This window comes from Dendroctonus ponderosae, unplaced genomic scaffold (assembly GCF_020466585.1).
Source record: "Dendroctonus ponderosae isolate FM_Combo_2020 unplaced genomic scaffold, Dpon_F_20191213v2 Dpon_F_20191213_2, whole genome shotgun sequence".
Lineage (NCBI taxonomy): Eukaryota > Metazoa > Arthropoda > Insecta > Coleoptera > Curculionidae > Dendroctonus > Dendroctonus ponderosae.
The window spans coordinates 13,660,633-13,675,873 of record NW_026018165.1 but is presented as its reverse complement, the minus strand read 5'-3'; the positions used below and the strand labels follow the sequence as shown (position 1 = coordinate 13,675,873).

General features: G+C 37.1%; 1 protein-coding gene and 1 long non-coding RNA gene across 2 annotated transcripts in view; one reads left to right on the top strand and one right to left on the bottom strand.

Moving 5' to 3' along the window:
- LOC109544427 overlaps positions 1 to 15,241 on the top strand; it is a 31,631-nt gene that overhangs the window by 4,104 nt on the left and 12,286 nt on the right. The window contains exon 2 of the long non-coding RNA XR_002172580.2: positions 1,688 to 1,802. This is a non-coding gene — a long non-coding RNA (uncharacterized LOC109544427). The remainder of the gene's footprint in view (positions 1 to 1,687; positions 1,803 to 15,241) is intronic.
- The window catches only part of LOC109544419 (rap1 GTPase-activating protein 1), a gene marked incomplete in the record, with an annotated part of 120,640 nt that continues 108,384 nt past the window's right edge, over positions 2,986 to 15,241 (bottom strand). The window contains 8 exon segments of the mRNA XM_048664228.1: positions 2,986 to 4,665; positions 5,042 to 5,231; positions 5,294 to 5,496; positions 5,555 to 5,782; positions 6,759 to 6,972; positions 8,675 to 8,895; positions 8,950 to 9,207; positions 9,272 to 9,493. Of these exon segments, the coding sequence (XP_048520185.1) occupies positions 4,555 to 4,665; positions 5,042 to 5,231; positions 5,294 to 5,496; positions 5,555 to 5,782; positions 6,759 to 6,972; positions 8,675 to 8,895; positions 8,950 to 9,207; positions 9,272 to 9,493 (1,647 nt within the window).

The following is a 15,241-nucleotide window of genomic DNA, read 5'->3' as shown; positions in this document are numbered from 1 at the left end:
AAACAGTGTCAGAAACTCGGAATTTTCTACAATCACGCCAAGTTCCTAATCATATCTGGAAGTTCTTTTGTGATCTTGAAAACTACATAAATAACATCTATTTTTGCAGCAGAAATGTACAAACAAAAATTACAGACTTTACGTAGATTTCGAATTGAATTTTATTTATCTTTTTGTGTTCTTTTTAGCCATACCTACTAACTTCTACTACTCTATGTAAAAATAACGAAATAAAATACACCACGTGTTTTTGTATTATTATTCGATTTAACGAACCAGTTTTAGTTCATTTTTCAAGTTCGTTATATGCGGACTCAACTGTATTTTTGATTGAGGATTAATTGCAATTTTTCATATGCCTGAATATTAAATGCTTCGTAGATAGGTACTAGCAGAAGCGTTTTTGTTTTACCGTAATAATATTATAATGACTGTGCAAATTATCTAAGCAGGTTTTTCCTGACGAAAAGCAATAATTATTAAAATGTGACTGGCGGCGTTACGTGTTATTTGATCAGCTTATCCAGTTAATCGCCTGACCGAACTACAATTAAATATAAAAATGAATCACACCATTCGATTCTTTCATTTCTATTCTATGCTTAGCTTGTTCGCGTTTCCTGCTCGTAAACGGACGCACCACAGCCAAGCCAAGCCAACTCTTTACCTTTATTTACAAATCATCTATACGAATCTCCTGCGGTCTAAAAATAACGTAATTTATTTCGAGCCCGAAAGCGACCAAAAACTCAATAATGAAAGCTGTTGAAATACCGTGAGCGGATGCGGCAACGTGGCCTCAAGCTGAACTTTTCTGAACGCATAGTAGACCGTGTTAATTGAAGTTCGGACGAGTCCACATTTCGGTCGAGGGACGGTGGGTAGAGCTTTTATTGTTCCTGAACGGTACAGGCCCCGTTTCGTTACATTACAATAGCCTGGCTTTTATTTCCATCCTCTCATTTCTTTTTTAATGCCGTCCTTAGAATTGTGTTCCATCCATGGCATTGTCGAGACGGCTTTGCGAACAAGTGCATCTGCGTTTTTCCCTTCCAGCCAACGTATTTCGTTGTCGGCTTTTCGTCATTTGTTTTTAACAATTGAGCTGGTGTTTCTGTTATCAGCAGCGCGACAAAGTTCAGTAATTGCGATTAGAAACGAAAATCGTCATTGTAATCGCACTTTGATGGACCCGATTTTCACATGCAACGGCCAAATATGGAATTATGCGCCACTTTTTCGTTAACTTTCACAATGTACGAGAAATCAAGTCAGATTTCTCTTGAAGTAGGTAACTCAAATCCCACATAAGTGGCTTAAAAATACGTTTCACGTGACCAAGTACAAACTAGTCAATTTCCATATCCTTCACACGTACATACACAGTGGCTATGCATAATTTCCAAAGAAATCAATTCACTAACTTTGGGCGGTAGCCGCCGCCATCTTTCATTTCAAACCTTGAAAATCCTTGTTGGGAATAGGAATAAAGTCGTATCTCGCAACTCAAAATACTAACCAAATAACTAAATAATCCAATAAATTCAGTAAAGTTGGTAATCCAAAAATTCACTGTAATCCATGAAAAGAACTGCCCTACTAATCCCCTAAGTCTCTTTTTTCAAAGCTCGAATTCAAAATCAAAATGTCCGATCGAAATCGAAGCTGTACAAGCATTTGGTTTCAGCGAATGCTTCTGCCCCTCTGACCGCTGGCACAAAGCGCATAAGGAAACCCAACCCGACCAACCGGACCAACCAGCAGGGTCACGTGTCAGGTTACTTCCCCTCTCCAATCTGTCGGTAAGTGGGAGGCAAAACGCGACCTCTAGGAAAGAAAGTTTACTTTGTTTGGGCAAATCGGAAAATTGTAGTATTTGAACTGGTTTTGTCTGCGGTCACCAGATGCCACTGCTAGGAACTTTTGAACGCTCAACACGAGAGTTTTTTATAAAGCCCCTATTTTGAGTACCGAATGGTTTCATATTAATGATCATACATTGAAATTTGGCTCGGTCTTTTTTGAAGGATACACTTCGAACGGTTACATTTTTATTGAAATTTTATTTAATCCTAGTGTTTGTTCTTAGTAGTGGCGGGTGCGTTTCAAAAAACGGAAATAAAATGACTGATTCATTTCGCAATCAAATGCTGTCACCTCGACCTCTCGGTTAAAAGGTGCCATAAATTATTAAAGTATTTATTAAAAACTTGTATATACTTTCCTGACTGTGTTTCAATTGCAAATCAAATTCATTCCTGGGTTTCAGTCATTTATTGTCTCTATCAATCAAAATACGTTTCATTGTATTTTTCCACCATCATCAAAAATGTGTAGCGTTGTTGCTGCTTTAAGCCTTGGCATGCATTTCAATGTGCCTTGAACCAACAACGCTACACATAAAAACTGATGATGGTGGAAAAATACACCGAAACGTATTTTGATTGATAAATAGAGACAATAAATGACTGAAACCCAGGAATGAATTTGATTTATTAAAAACCCAACATAACATAATGACAAAAAATATAGTTACTTCACACTCAATAGGCATTAAAACAATGGTCCAGTCGGTTTGTATTGTCTTAATCTGAAAATTATCGGTTACATACCCACATAAGAAATAGCAAATTTAATATACAGGGTGTATCTAATTGGTCCACATCAAAAGCCGGTCGTTTATCAGATTTGTGGCTTCTAATCTTTCATTTATAGCATAACTTTTTTTGGCCATTTGTTGTTTAGATTCGTCATTCGTAATGATAGTTGGACATTTTTGCTGTATAAAAATCACTTTCACATGAAAACAAGCCTCCTAAATATTCGTACGTGCTGAATTTTCAATCACTATATCGCACATTTTATTTCTATTTTTTAATCCATCTGCATGTCACATCTGTTCTTAGTGGCTCAAATCACCCCAAATCAACCACTTTTTTTTATTGAGGATAAGGAGCGAAGGGGGTTTAATTAAAATGCAAGTTATTCACATTAAGATATTTTATTAGATTTTGCAGTAGTAAATTGTCAAAACAAAGTGAAAAGTCTGACAAAAATACAAGTTATAAAAAGGTCAAGCATTCAATCCATACATAGTAGGATTTAGCTATAGATAGGTACCAGTTTAATGCGTTATAGATACGTTTTCTATTTTTGAAAAACAAACTTAGAAGCTACATAACTCGCAAACTGGAGTCAGAATCCCGATTAACTAATCACAAGGTGGAAGGTGGCAGCGCAGACACAATCAAACAGTAAAATTTGAAGGAAACATAATTGTTGATACACTTTTGATACGAAGTTCACTACTTCTACACGTTGATCATATAATATTATTTCTATAAATATTTGAGATTTTAACAGAATAGAATTTTCACTACTTCTTACACATAGAAAGGCCTTTAGTTAGTTCATTATTTGTGTCCTAAAAGTAAACGTATCTTTAGACTAAAGCATAAGAAAACTCGAGGAAATAAATCGGTATATACAAATGATTAATTTTATAACGATGGTTCGATCGCAGTTGTACGATGCAACAAATATTGAACCAGCCTATACGCGAAAGTAAAACGCTTCTAATCCTATCAGTAATACATATTGCAAATTGTACAAAAAAAGAAAACTTAAATAGATAAGTAGGTGTCTATGAACAAAATGAAAACTATGAAACTTCTTAACATATGCACAAATACTTTACTTACAAGCGAAAGTAACTTAATTATTAACTAATAAATACTTTGTTGTTATGTACACTTAGTAAATAATATAAATTTTTCTGAAAAAAAAATCATTTTTGGGGAATGTTACTTTGGTATAAATAAGGTATTGGTAATAGTTTTTATGTACAGAATATTTTATGGTGTATCTTGTCTCCGACTTTTATAACATGTTTAAAAGTGTTTGCTCTAGTCTGAACATTGAAAACTATGAATGCGAAATAATGTAGTGATTGTCTCTAATCACCGAACAGCAAATAGACAACAAGATACACAGAAAAATATTAATAAATACCTAAAACTAAATTACGCAAAAGAAAATCTAAGGCTTTAAGGAAAAAATATCACAAAACAAAATACGGAACTGGGATTGTGATGTAATAAAGCTTTTCAAAAAAGTTAGCGGTGCGAGACATTTACCTACTAGGTACGTGAAATATTTTTAGTAGTGTCATTTGTAGGTCTACCATATCATATAAGTTATAGTATTTTTATCGTATATTTACGAAATAACGCCAAAAGTATAACGGTTTTGTGCAAACAGAAAATCGGTAAAGTCTGGTTTCACTACGAATTAAACGAAACTTATAAACAAACATACAAAACTTACTTAGTTTGTAATAACTGAAATCAGGTAATATCAAGGCTAAATCTTTGCGATCTAGCCCTTAAACTCACAAACACAAATCAAACGAAATCGGTTACTCTCAATCTTGGGTCAAGATTGCCCACAGTCAGTTTCACTTTTAAAGCCCTTCAGCGGGTTTTGAAGCGGGCAATTTTATCCCTAGTGAACCCGCGTTTATTTCCTACAACTACCAATCAACAATGAAGAAGCCTAATCCTTCAACAGTTCCCTGAGCCGCATAATTTCCTTATGCGCCTGAGCTAGTTCTCCTTGTAGGACTAGTTCCTTCTCGCGTAACCTCTTAATATCTCGTTGACAACTCTGCAACAAAAATGCAAGTGTTTTTATTTTATCATATTTTAATTAGTTCAATGTTATGTCTATAGATGAGCGCCCCTTTTTTTCGTACGGGACCAACGAATTAAGCCAATCAAAATTTATTTTTGCCTTGTTTTAAATGAGATAACTCACATATACATTTATCGGGCGAATGCACTCTTCAAAGGGCACATGTTATCTCATTTAAAGTATGGCAAATATTCATTTACATTCGCTCAGTTCGACCCGTAGGAACAAATGCGCGCTTCCCAATTGATGGTTGATGGAATGAAGACATTTTAGTTCCTAACAATTTCAGCTCTGTATCTGTTGGTCATCATGAATAATTTAAGTAGAATGATAAAAATCATCAACTAACCACATTCTGTCGAAGTAAATCGAGCTTATCGCACTTCAGCCTGGTGACTTCTTGGGCGAGGGCGTCTTGTTGAGAAACACCTTGGCCTCCAGATGTGCCACTATCAGGACGATCTTGGCACAGGCTGCAAGCTTTTGCTGCCGTTTCGGCCGAAGACATCGATTCCAACCCTGTATCACTATCAACATACCTGGAAGCAGAGTAAAAGATAAATTAGGAAAACCTGCAGGAATTGGTCGAATGTTTACGCACCCTCCTGCCAAGTGTTCCAAGTCTTCTGATGTCAATGATGAGTCGTCGCTTGCTTCGCTTAGAGCAGGTCGTGCATTTGAAGAAGCGTGTGCGGTCAGGTCTGGTGAAGAAGCTGTTGAAGAGCGTCCGCTACCCGTGCTGCCTGATCCGCCTGATTTCTTTGAGTTCGACACGATTGAGGATTTTGATATCGATCGTCCGCTCTATAAATGGAAACAATGCAATTTACGCAATGATTTAGAAGCTCTAACCGGAACTTACCGAGGGAGTTAATTCTGATATCGGAGGCTGGCTGGTCTTCTTGCCGAGCTTATCGTGGTGATGATGGCTTCCGGGTCCCAGATTATTATCACTTTGGCTAGTTTTCACTTTGGCTGCGCTCCAAGCCTTCTTCACCGTGTCTATGAAACGGGCTCCAGGGCCGGATTCGCCCTTGGGAGTGCCAGGCGCTGTCGATGGAATACCGCCCAGAAAATCTGCAGTTTTCTCCTGCAACAAAACCCGAACGATTTTTATTTGTCGTCATTTCAACACCACCTGTTTATCGACATTATTCACCAGCTTTGACTATCGAGAGTTTCACAGGGCGAATTAACTCACTTTTCATGCACCAGTTGTACCATTACATATTGAGTTGAAATATTAATTAGTGATTTCCAGTGCATATTTGCTTTAATTAATATAGGAAAAGCGACCAATCGTTCTGATCGAATCCCATTTCGCACACAATCTGGTATTCTTTTGTTATACGAGGCTTTGTTTCTGGCATAGGAATCACTACGAAAACTGAATTAATCTACAACGGACTTTTCTTATTTTTATGCCTTTTTTGTAGAATATTTGAAATATTAACTTTGATGAAAAATTGCGAAAAGTGCGCTATAAAGAGACGATTTGCTGATGAATACGTAAAATTTTAGAATAAAACTTGATCGCATACGCAACTGATAGCATAGTATAAAGTTGCTCAAATATTCGGCCAAATCCTCTAAATCAAACAATATCGCTTCTCTTTTGTTGGCTTCGTAGAGCGGCACATAATAGAATATTGAACATTGTTTCCGGACATTGTCGTTGGTACAGTTAATGGCTTGACTGTAAAATGTAGATGTAGGTTTAATATCTCCGGATTTTATCAATATGTTGGAATCTTTTCAGAATTTTAATAACCACTGGGCAGACGTCGATTGTCGATATCTATCTGTATGCCAGAGGAAACACGTGAATATTTAATGAACACTAATTTGATTCTGTCCGTTCTACAGGGTGTTTGAACTATGATAATTGGACTGGACTTTTCTGGTATAAATGAGGGCCCCTAAACGCTTGGATCTGGATATATTTGAAATGTATTCATTATAAGAAACTTCTATTTCTACCCCCTTGCTTTGCAGAGGCCAACATTCTAACAACCGTTTCTTTTAGGAAACTTTGATAAATTTGTGAAAGTTAATACTCAACTCACCTTTAAATCGTCTATTAGCGACTGCAGTAAAGCCGTTCTTGTTCGAAGCTCAAGTTTGGAGAACTTTTCCGCTTTGTAACATGCATTCTCAGCATTGATCAACTTGGTCAATAGAAACTCCTTGAATTCTGGCCCATGCTTGAAAATTGCCGGTGTTGGCAAAGTGGGCCCGAAGAATGGTACGTCGTCCCTTGCGGTCACACTTACTTTGTACCTAAAAAAATAACAACAACATGTAGTGCAAATCGTTCTAAGATCAACGTTTTTTGCATAATTATCCCTTTTTCTAGTAACCTTTGTAATAAAATTCGAAATTGGTTAACTACCAATCCATCTGATTCACGTAATTTCCAGTATCAAACAATTTTTAGCTGATTTAATTTCGTCCATTAAAATATCAGTTGGAAATTTCCTCTTGTAACCTGCATACCGAATCTCAATTTCAAAGCAAATTTCACCCTCGACTGACAATGAAAAGCGTCAGCCAGAACTGTGGAGGTTATTTAAATGGCAAAGAAACCCTCATATTTTTTCACCATGAATGGCTTTTCGAAATGGTCGCGAAACGAAACGGGGCAAAAGCCAAAGGGAAATTTTTATTCAAAAATTATGGCGTATTTTACATTCTGAAGCAAAATGAAACGGTAAACCAACTAGAATAGTGTACAATTTTCTTTTAATTATGGAGCTGCATCGTGCCCGGCATGAAAAATTGAAATAAAATCAGTTTATAGTTGAATCGTTAGACGAATTAGGAGTAACAAGGTTCTGATTGTTAAAAGTCTTTGTTAAAATCGTCAAGTCCGATTTAAATTGAGGATTCAGATGCTTATAATTTACGTTTGTTTATTCCTTTTAATTAAAGGAAAATTACACAGTTTGAACAATTGGGAATGGGAAAAGTTGGTAAAATTGCGTTTGGTGCGAATTGTTCCCATTTTTCATAATCCTGACAGCAGTAGCATTGATATAGTTTTGAAAATAATTTATAGACTGTTTTATTGCACTGCTCACAAGCAGGCCACAAAATTTAATACAATATATATTTTCCTGCAATCCCCAGTCGACTCCCAAGCCCAGATCCCGTAGGAGTTGCGAGTCTAAGCTTGTAGGCTTCTCTAAGTCCTGGAAAGAGGCATGACTAGAATATCGGCCTGTGATTTCGATTCGTAAAATCTAGTGCAAATACGAGCAGGAATTTAGTGCGCCCAGACTGCTTGAAAGCTGTTGCTTAATTCGATTTCCTTACTGATCACATAAAATTGTCAACATTCTTCAACAGCAGTTCAAAATCATATGGATGAACAAATAAATGTTGTTAAAGAAATAGTTTTTAGAAGAAAAACATTCAGATGAGTCAAATCATCATTTTTGTACGGAAAACCTTATTACGACACCCTGATGCGAAAAATTATGATTTGTTCGAGATAGACTGACCAAAACTTATCGCTTTGCGAAAATGATTTGAAGCGATTGATAGTGGTAACATTTCCGCGAAAATGGAATTATCGGGTTGTGAAGCAAGGTCCGGAGTTGTTCCTAATTGAAATAAACCCGAATAAAATCGAGTGTTAAATAGTGTGTGATAACTGTGTTTATAAAAAGTGTTTAAGTGACCATTGTCGAATCTGACCTTAAAATGAAATTAAGTGAATTCAGCTACGTAGAGTGTGCCAAGGATGTAGAATGTTTGTTTTCATTGGAATACGTTGTTGAACACAAACATAAAACTTCGGCGAATTTTATACATATTTCCCAATCAGTACGAATCTAAATATTTTTCGTTTCGAGTGTTTGCAGATTGGCTTATCTAAACAAACCAGTGTATCTACGCAGACGATTTTTTGGGAACTGAATTAAAAAAAATAAGGAAATTTGAGGATCACCCAGACACACTGAATAGTTTTCATTCTTACCTTGTGTTTGGAGTATTCGGATCCAGAACCTGTACGACTATAAAAGCGTGTAGAAAGTGAGACGCAATCATATCGGGACAGAAGGGAGTATTTTCCTCTTGAAAGACTATGGCGACGATATCGTTGCCGATGTGTCGTTTTCTTTGGAGTTGCTGAGGATCATTGTCAGTGTACGGTAGCAGGGTGGACACATGGAACATGACCTCCCGCTCCTTGAAGATCTTAAAACAAAACGTTGCAGATCTGCGATAATTGAGGAAAAACCTAGCAGCTACCTCATACACAGCAGTATCTCCAGTATGCCCATTCTGGATATCTAATCCACCGCGGTATCCTTTATGGTCTTTAAGCTGGATTCTTTGACCCAGCAAGCTCAAGAAGTCGTCGAAAGCCGGACTGGTCACGCTATTGCAGAAAATCTCCTCCTCGGTAGTTTGTCCAAATTGTTGATAAAGCACTCCGAACTTGAATGTGGTCACCAGCACATGCTCGTCATAGTTTGCAATCAATTGCGAAGATTTCGGGTGTAATACCTGTTTGCAAACGAATACCCAATCAGCTTGGGAAAAGTTCAACTTCAAATTAAAATCAGCTCACTGGTTGGAAGTTATCCACGTTTACTTCTTCGTTGAGTAGTTTAGCCATCCGCGAAGGACTGGGATTCGGCCCCAAATAAGCAGAAGGAACAATTTCGTGTTTGGTAGCCGTTCTCAGCCTCAAAAGTACCCTCGTGTGTTCCTGCTGAGCCATAGTCTCAGTTTTGATAGAGAGCAGAACTGGACCAAGATTCTCGTCGGTACCGATCAGGTTGGAGTGTTCCTGAAACAAAACATCCTGTTTAATCATCATCGAGCTTAAAGCGTCGCGCTCTAATGGGAAATTGTGATAACTAGAGGCGCTGGAAATTAACGAGTCCGAAGCTTTTTCGCTTTTTTAATTACAAAGCCCAGTGAATCCAATGTACCTTTCGAGCCATAGTTTTTCGATTTGTTCGTTTCCGTACCGGGATATTAATCGTTTAGTCCAGGATTGGTATCTTCATGTCTGACCAACCCAAAGTTAATAATCGCAACAATAGGAAAAACAAATTATTTTCCCAAAAAGTGTGTAGTTTTTCTGTTGACGTTGGTTCAATACATTAGGATGAAGAAGAACGCAAACACCCTGTACCTACTCGATCATATTCAATTCCGGAAAGACGTCAAATTTCACAAAGAATTTAGAAAAACCGATATAAAAGCGGCTTTGGTCTTTAAAGGCTTCCCAAGGAACGTTATCGGCTTATGAGAATACCCGATGTCCCTTGGAATATTGCAGCCTGCAAGGCAATAGATTTTTGCATTTTATTTAATGGGCGATTCTCACTAAATGAAAACAAAAAACTGGTTAACGAGTCAAAATATATCAATCTTCATGCATTTTTGATTCATTTTAGCACATCTTTTCTACACCCAAAAGCTCTCGTATTTTTTAAATTTGAAATTTCCGGCTATATCAATGTTTGGTATATGAATTGTTATTATTTATTAAAAAAATGATCACGTTTAAGTGAAAAGCTCTTCCTAAATAAAATGCTTCAAATGAACAAACTGGAATTCCCGACAACTGGTTCTTTTATATTCGTTTTTCCATAAAAGTAATAACCTTTCCTATATGAGCGTGCATTTCTTTAAAAGACAATACTGCTCCACAGAACTAGAACATTCCATATAACCCAATCCACGTTGCAATTTTCCTGCAGTTTCCATATATACGCCTGCATAAACATCCATAAAAGCAGCCTTTGATATAGTTATATAGACGATTATTAGATCTACGGGGGAGATCATCCTCCAAGTTTTTCGTTTTTGGCAGCAAACAAACGGATCAAAACTTGGCTCGGGACTTGACTTCTAAGCGGTTAAGGACAAGTAAAAAATTAAAAAAATCATGGTTTTTTAATTTTGATGCGATCTGCTATGTTGAAATGATTTTCAAATACACAGGGTCTCGTAAAAGTGCTATATGCATCAACGATGGTTATCTAAGTGGCACATTCAAATTTTCTCTTTTTTTCTAAATTCGGCGTTCAATTTGCAATCATTTGATGCCTCATTGTCGACAATTTGCTACTATGGTTGATCGGCATTTTAAGTTTTTTCATTAACTGCTCAGGTGTCTTTTCTACAAATTCCCAAAGTTTGAACATTTCAGTTGTCTAAAACTATTTTTATTCGAATGAATCAAAAAGTGCCATTTTGCGAACAGAAGCGATGATCAAAAAGAAGCACTTTTCTTTAGCGTTCATTTGTTTTACTTTTACGCACGGACTTTGCCGCACAGTGTGCGACAAAGTAAATGTGACACTTTGAACTTGCCACTGTCATTATATATTTTTTAGTATTTTTATTTAAAAATAACCGAAATGCTTTTTTAAGGAATTACGTAGGTTTATCAACAACTATTGATCCTATTTTCAAGTTTACTTACAATTTGTAAATTATACCTTTGTTACAAGTTCAGTCTCATAATCATTTTAATCGCCTACTTATCTACTTTTGCGATGTTGTCACACGTAAAACACGATCTTTTTAAGAAGCGCAAATGTCATGCAGAGTATGCAACATGCATACACGATCCCAAGACCGCAGGTGTTTTAAGTTGAAAACAATATTTAACAAAAATTTACAAAAGTACTTAAACTTAATTACAAACTTCAAAACATGACATTTCAAAAAATGACATTGCCACAAAATTTTAAATATGAAATCGATGCATTTTATTATTCGTGTAATCTTTTATTCGAATAAAAAATAGTGTTCGATACGAGGGCGAAAATTTGTTTTTCGAACTCCTGACGGATTGACACCCTCGACTTCGTTTCGGGTGTCAAACGCCGTCGTCGTTCGAAAAACGACATTTTTCGCCCTTGTATCGAAAACGACTATTTTTTATCGAGTTATCATTTGGCAGGCTTGAATAATGCACTTGACACTGGTTTTTTAAATTTTATTAACAGTTTGTGGTTTGTTTAATTTGTATAAAGCGTTTTATGTTAGAAGCTCGAATTGAGATTTGCTGTTCTTTTCCGTAGAATAACTCTACGTTTCCAACAAGTTTCAATTCGGGCGGCAGAAGAATAAGCAAACGGGGATTTGCTGGCGACTCACAGTAATTATAAACGGTTTCAGCGTTGAGTCGCAAAAAAAACGCAATTCCTTAATGCATGGCGAAATCCTGTGGGTGCTTCTAAGCCTGCAAATCAAGTTTCCTTAAGCTGTAATTATGTGTGGTCTTTTGTCGATCTTCACTCACGGGACTTTTGGCATCATTTGCGCTTTATGTCCAGTGTCCAATTAACGATCTTCCGTTAGTCTTCACGTAGGTGAGTTGGCAGCTATTGAAGATGAAATACGCATCCTCAAACTCGTTGATTCTTCGGCTTACAATACTGGCTGATTGCTGGTAAAACCGAACCGAATTGGAGCAAAAAGAGCACAATAGCATTGAAACGCCATCGGTGCATGGCTAGTAATGCAACCCATACTAAAATGAATTCAAATTGCACACCCACCTTCTAAACATCGAATTAAGGTAATTCGAAGTGCCCTCCTTAATGACATGGTAGAGAATGGGTCGGTTCCGCCCAGAAATACTCTTGAGCATGCTGGCTGCCTCTTAAGGGATAGGTCCCATTAGATAGTTATAGTGGTTACAAGTTAGTCACGTTTTACGACTGCGAAACGTGAATTAGTGATGGAGATAATCGATTTGTTTTTATGATCAAGATATGAATGACTAAAACTGAACAAATTATTCGATTTATGTATATGTCACTATCTCGATATCGATCCCGGATCCACATTTCTTTTTGGTATCACTAAAATCGTATTTAACTTTTGTATCGTCCTCTATCGCCTTTAATTTCAATTGCTTTCCTACTCATAGTTTGAACAATCGATTATTTTTAGCAATTATCTGTTGTTTACATCAAGACACTTTTTCGATGGACATCATCTTCCACTGCCAATTAAAACGTTGTAGAATTAGCATCCTGAAGTTAATGATGATGAATTTTCAATGCTGTTCCTTCACCCCGTTTGTTACCCGAGACAACAACTTCAAACCGACATCAGCTCTGTTTGCTGCCGAGCCCAAATCCATTTAGGCCGGATATTACGTATTCTGAAGTTGCACCCTGATGCACTTCTGCATGAACTAAAGCCCCTAGAATGGGGCATTGCCTCTCAAAATTATCCAAGTACGTGGTGCTAAGATTATCATCAGTCAGGCACTCGAGTACAGTTGTCAGGTGGAGACTCCCACTAAATTGTTTGTGAAATAATAGGCCCATGTTAGCTGGGTATAGTTGGGTCGTTACCATCGCCGTATTATTGTCGGATGGAGCTCGGCGCGTATGCAAATTTTGCCACTAGAGAGATAACTCGTTTCAGTGTTGGATAATTTAGATGTGTAGCTGATTTAGGCTGGCCTAACGAACTATCATTGTAACTACTCAAATTTGCCCAAAAATTCTCTGGGCATGTTGCAGCTTTATCCCGCTAGACATCCGCAACAGTTCCTTTATCAATCAATATTTTGCAGTTTTGAACATTTGAAGGTGAGAACTGTGTTGAAACCAAACGAAAAAAATCGGGAAATTGTTGATGCCTTTCGTGTATCGTTCGGTTTAATCTTTTAATCGTCAACTGCATTAAAAACTGTCCTTTATTCACTACATTTAGATCCCATACTACTTGACCGAACCTTGTATGCCATGATTATTTACAAACGCTGCATACTTTTCATAATATTCTATTGCCTTGCTGCTCAGATCATAAGCTGAACGTGTAACAAGATAGTGGAATGTATGTATATTTTTTGCCAATGTTTTCATTTTAGACCAAGGCTACCAACTGTCCCATATATGGTCTATTTGAAAACGTGTTAGTGAATTCAACTCCAAAATTAAACATATTCTAAGATCGATCGAATAAAGCAGAATGGCCGTTGTTTAATGGGGAATGTGAACAAAAAATCACTGAGACTGTTAAAAGTAATTTTAAATCCCAACACATTTATACGACTAATTCCCCAAAAACATAACAGCGCTTAACGGAATATTGGACGGATATTTGATACAATATAAAAGATTTAAAACGATTTCCTAATAGAAACCGATAAAAAGGCACATAACCGTCGCTGTTCTCTTAAAAAGACACGATTTTACCATGGCGAATTCGTGCCCTTTGAAAAAATTGCCACAATAAGGAATCCTATCTTGGCGTCGCGCACGACTTGCCTCCATAGCGAATCTCGGAACGTGAACGTATGGAAAATAATGCGTTTTCATAACTTTTATTTCCGAAGATTGATTTCAATATTTCTGTATTCCATATACGAGCAGTTGTGTACGGAAGTAACAAGACTTTTGCATCTACAGGCCGCATAAATCGATTTGATCTGCGCCATATTTAAAAAAGGTTTAATCAAATCACGCCGTTTTTTTTCTATTTTTCACGTACGAGTAAAATAAACTCTACAAAACGGATTACTAGAGAACCCTTACTGTGGTCGTGATTACAACAAGAAATATCCAATTTAAATCTGGAAAATCCAATTAATTACCAGGCTGTGGCAAAGGTTGAGGCATTATTCAAGCACAGGTGCGTAATAGAACTAATCCTCCTCCTCCTCAATGATCCTTGATGTACGCATTTAGCGTGGCAAAAGCGTGCTATTTGAATAAAGCAACCAAACGGTCTTAGTTTCGTTTGATTTACTGATTAATGAACGAAATGTTTTTGAATAAGACGAAGAAACGCCGAGACTGGCCAAACTAAATAGAGATTATATCAAAGGTTTCATGGAATCGAACGATATTCAGATCATTTGAAAGTTCTTTTGCTCAGACTCGTGCCAACTCATCAAGTTTTTGAACAGATTTAACTCTGATTCGAGCTTGGTAATTTTCCCATCGCATTTCCATTTCACCAACTCATATTCCATTATAATTGGAACCGTCCCCGCTTATTCGGAACGCAATTCTCTTGCTATGAAGCTGCGATCAAAGGCACCGAAAAAACAAAACCACTAAAACCGTTCGGTACGTGGTAAGAGAGGCTACTTTATGTATTGACAATGTACAGGCGATAAATCTTCGGGCTCTGTACGCAACCATTTCCAATGGATTCATATTTTTCGCTTTGCTGAACTAGATCACGAAACAATACTACCAGATATGCCTTGTAAGGCTGCAACCTTCGCCGGTTAGATGAAGATTTGTTTTCAGCCTGGCAAAAGGTCACTCGACAGATGCACAAATCCCTTATTTCATTTAAAATGATCGGTGCAAGGGAGGATCCAGGGGGGGTCATGGGGGTCATTTAATTTAATTCTCCCATTCAATTCTCTATCCAACGATGCCAAAATGAATTCTGTGGCTCGAATGGTTCTTGAGAAACCTCGAAAAAACCAGCGTCATGTTCAAGTGGATTTTACAACTCAAAAAAAACCACGCAAATCTGAAACTTCTTGAATTCAAGCCTTTTTTGAGAAAACTGCCAACATTTCCCCATCCATGGTTCA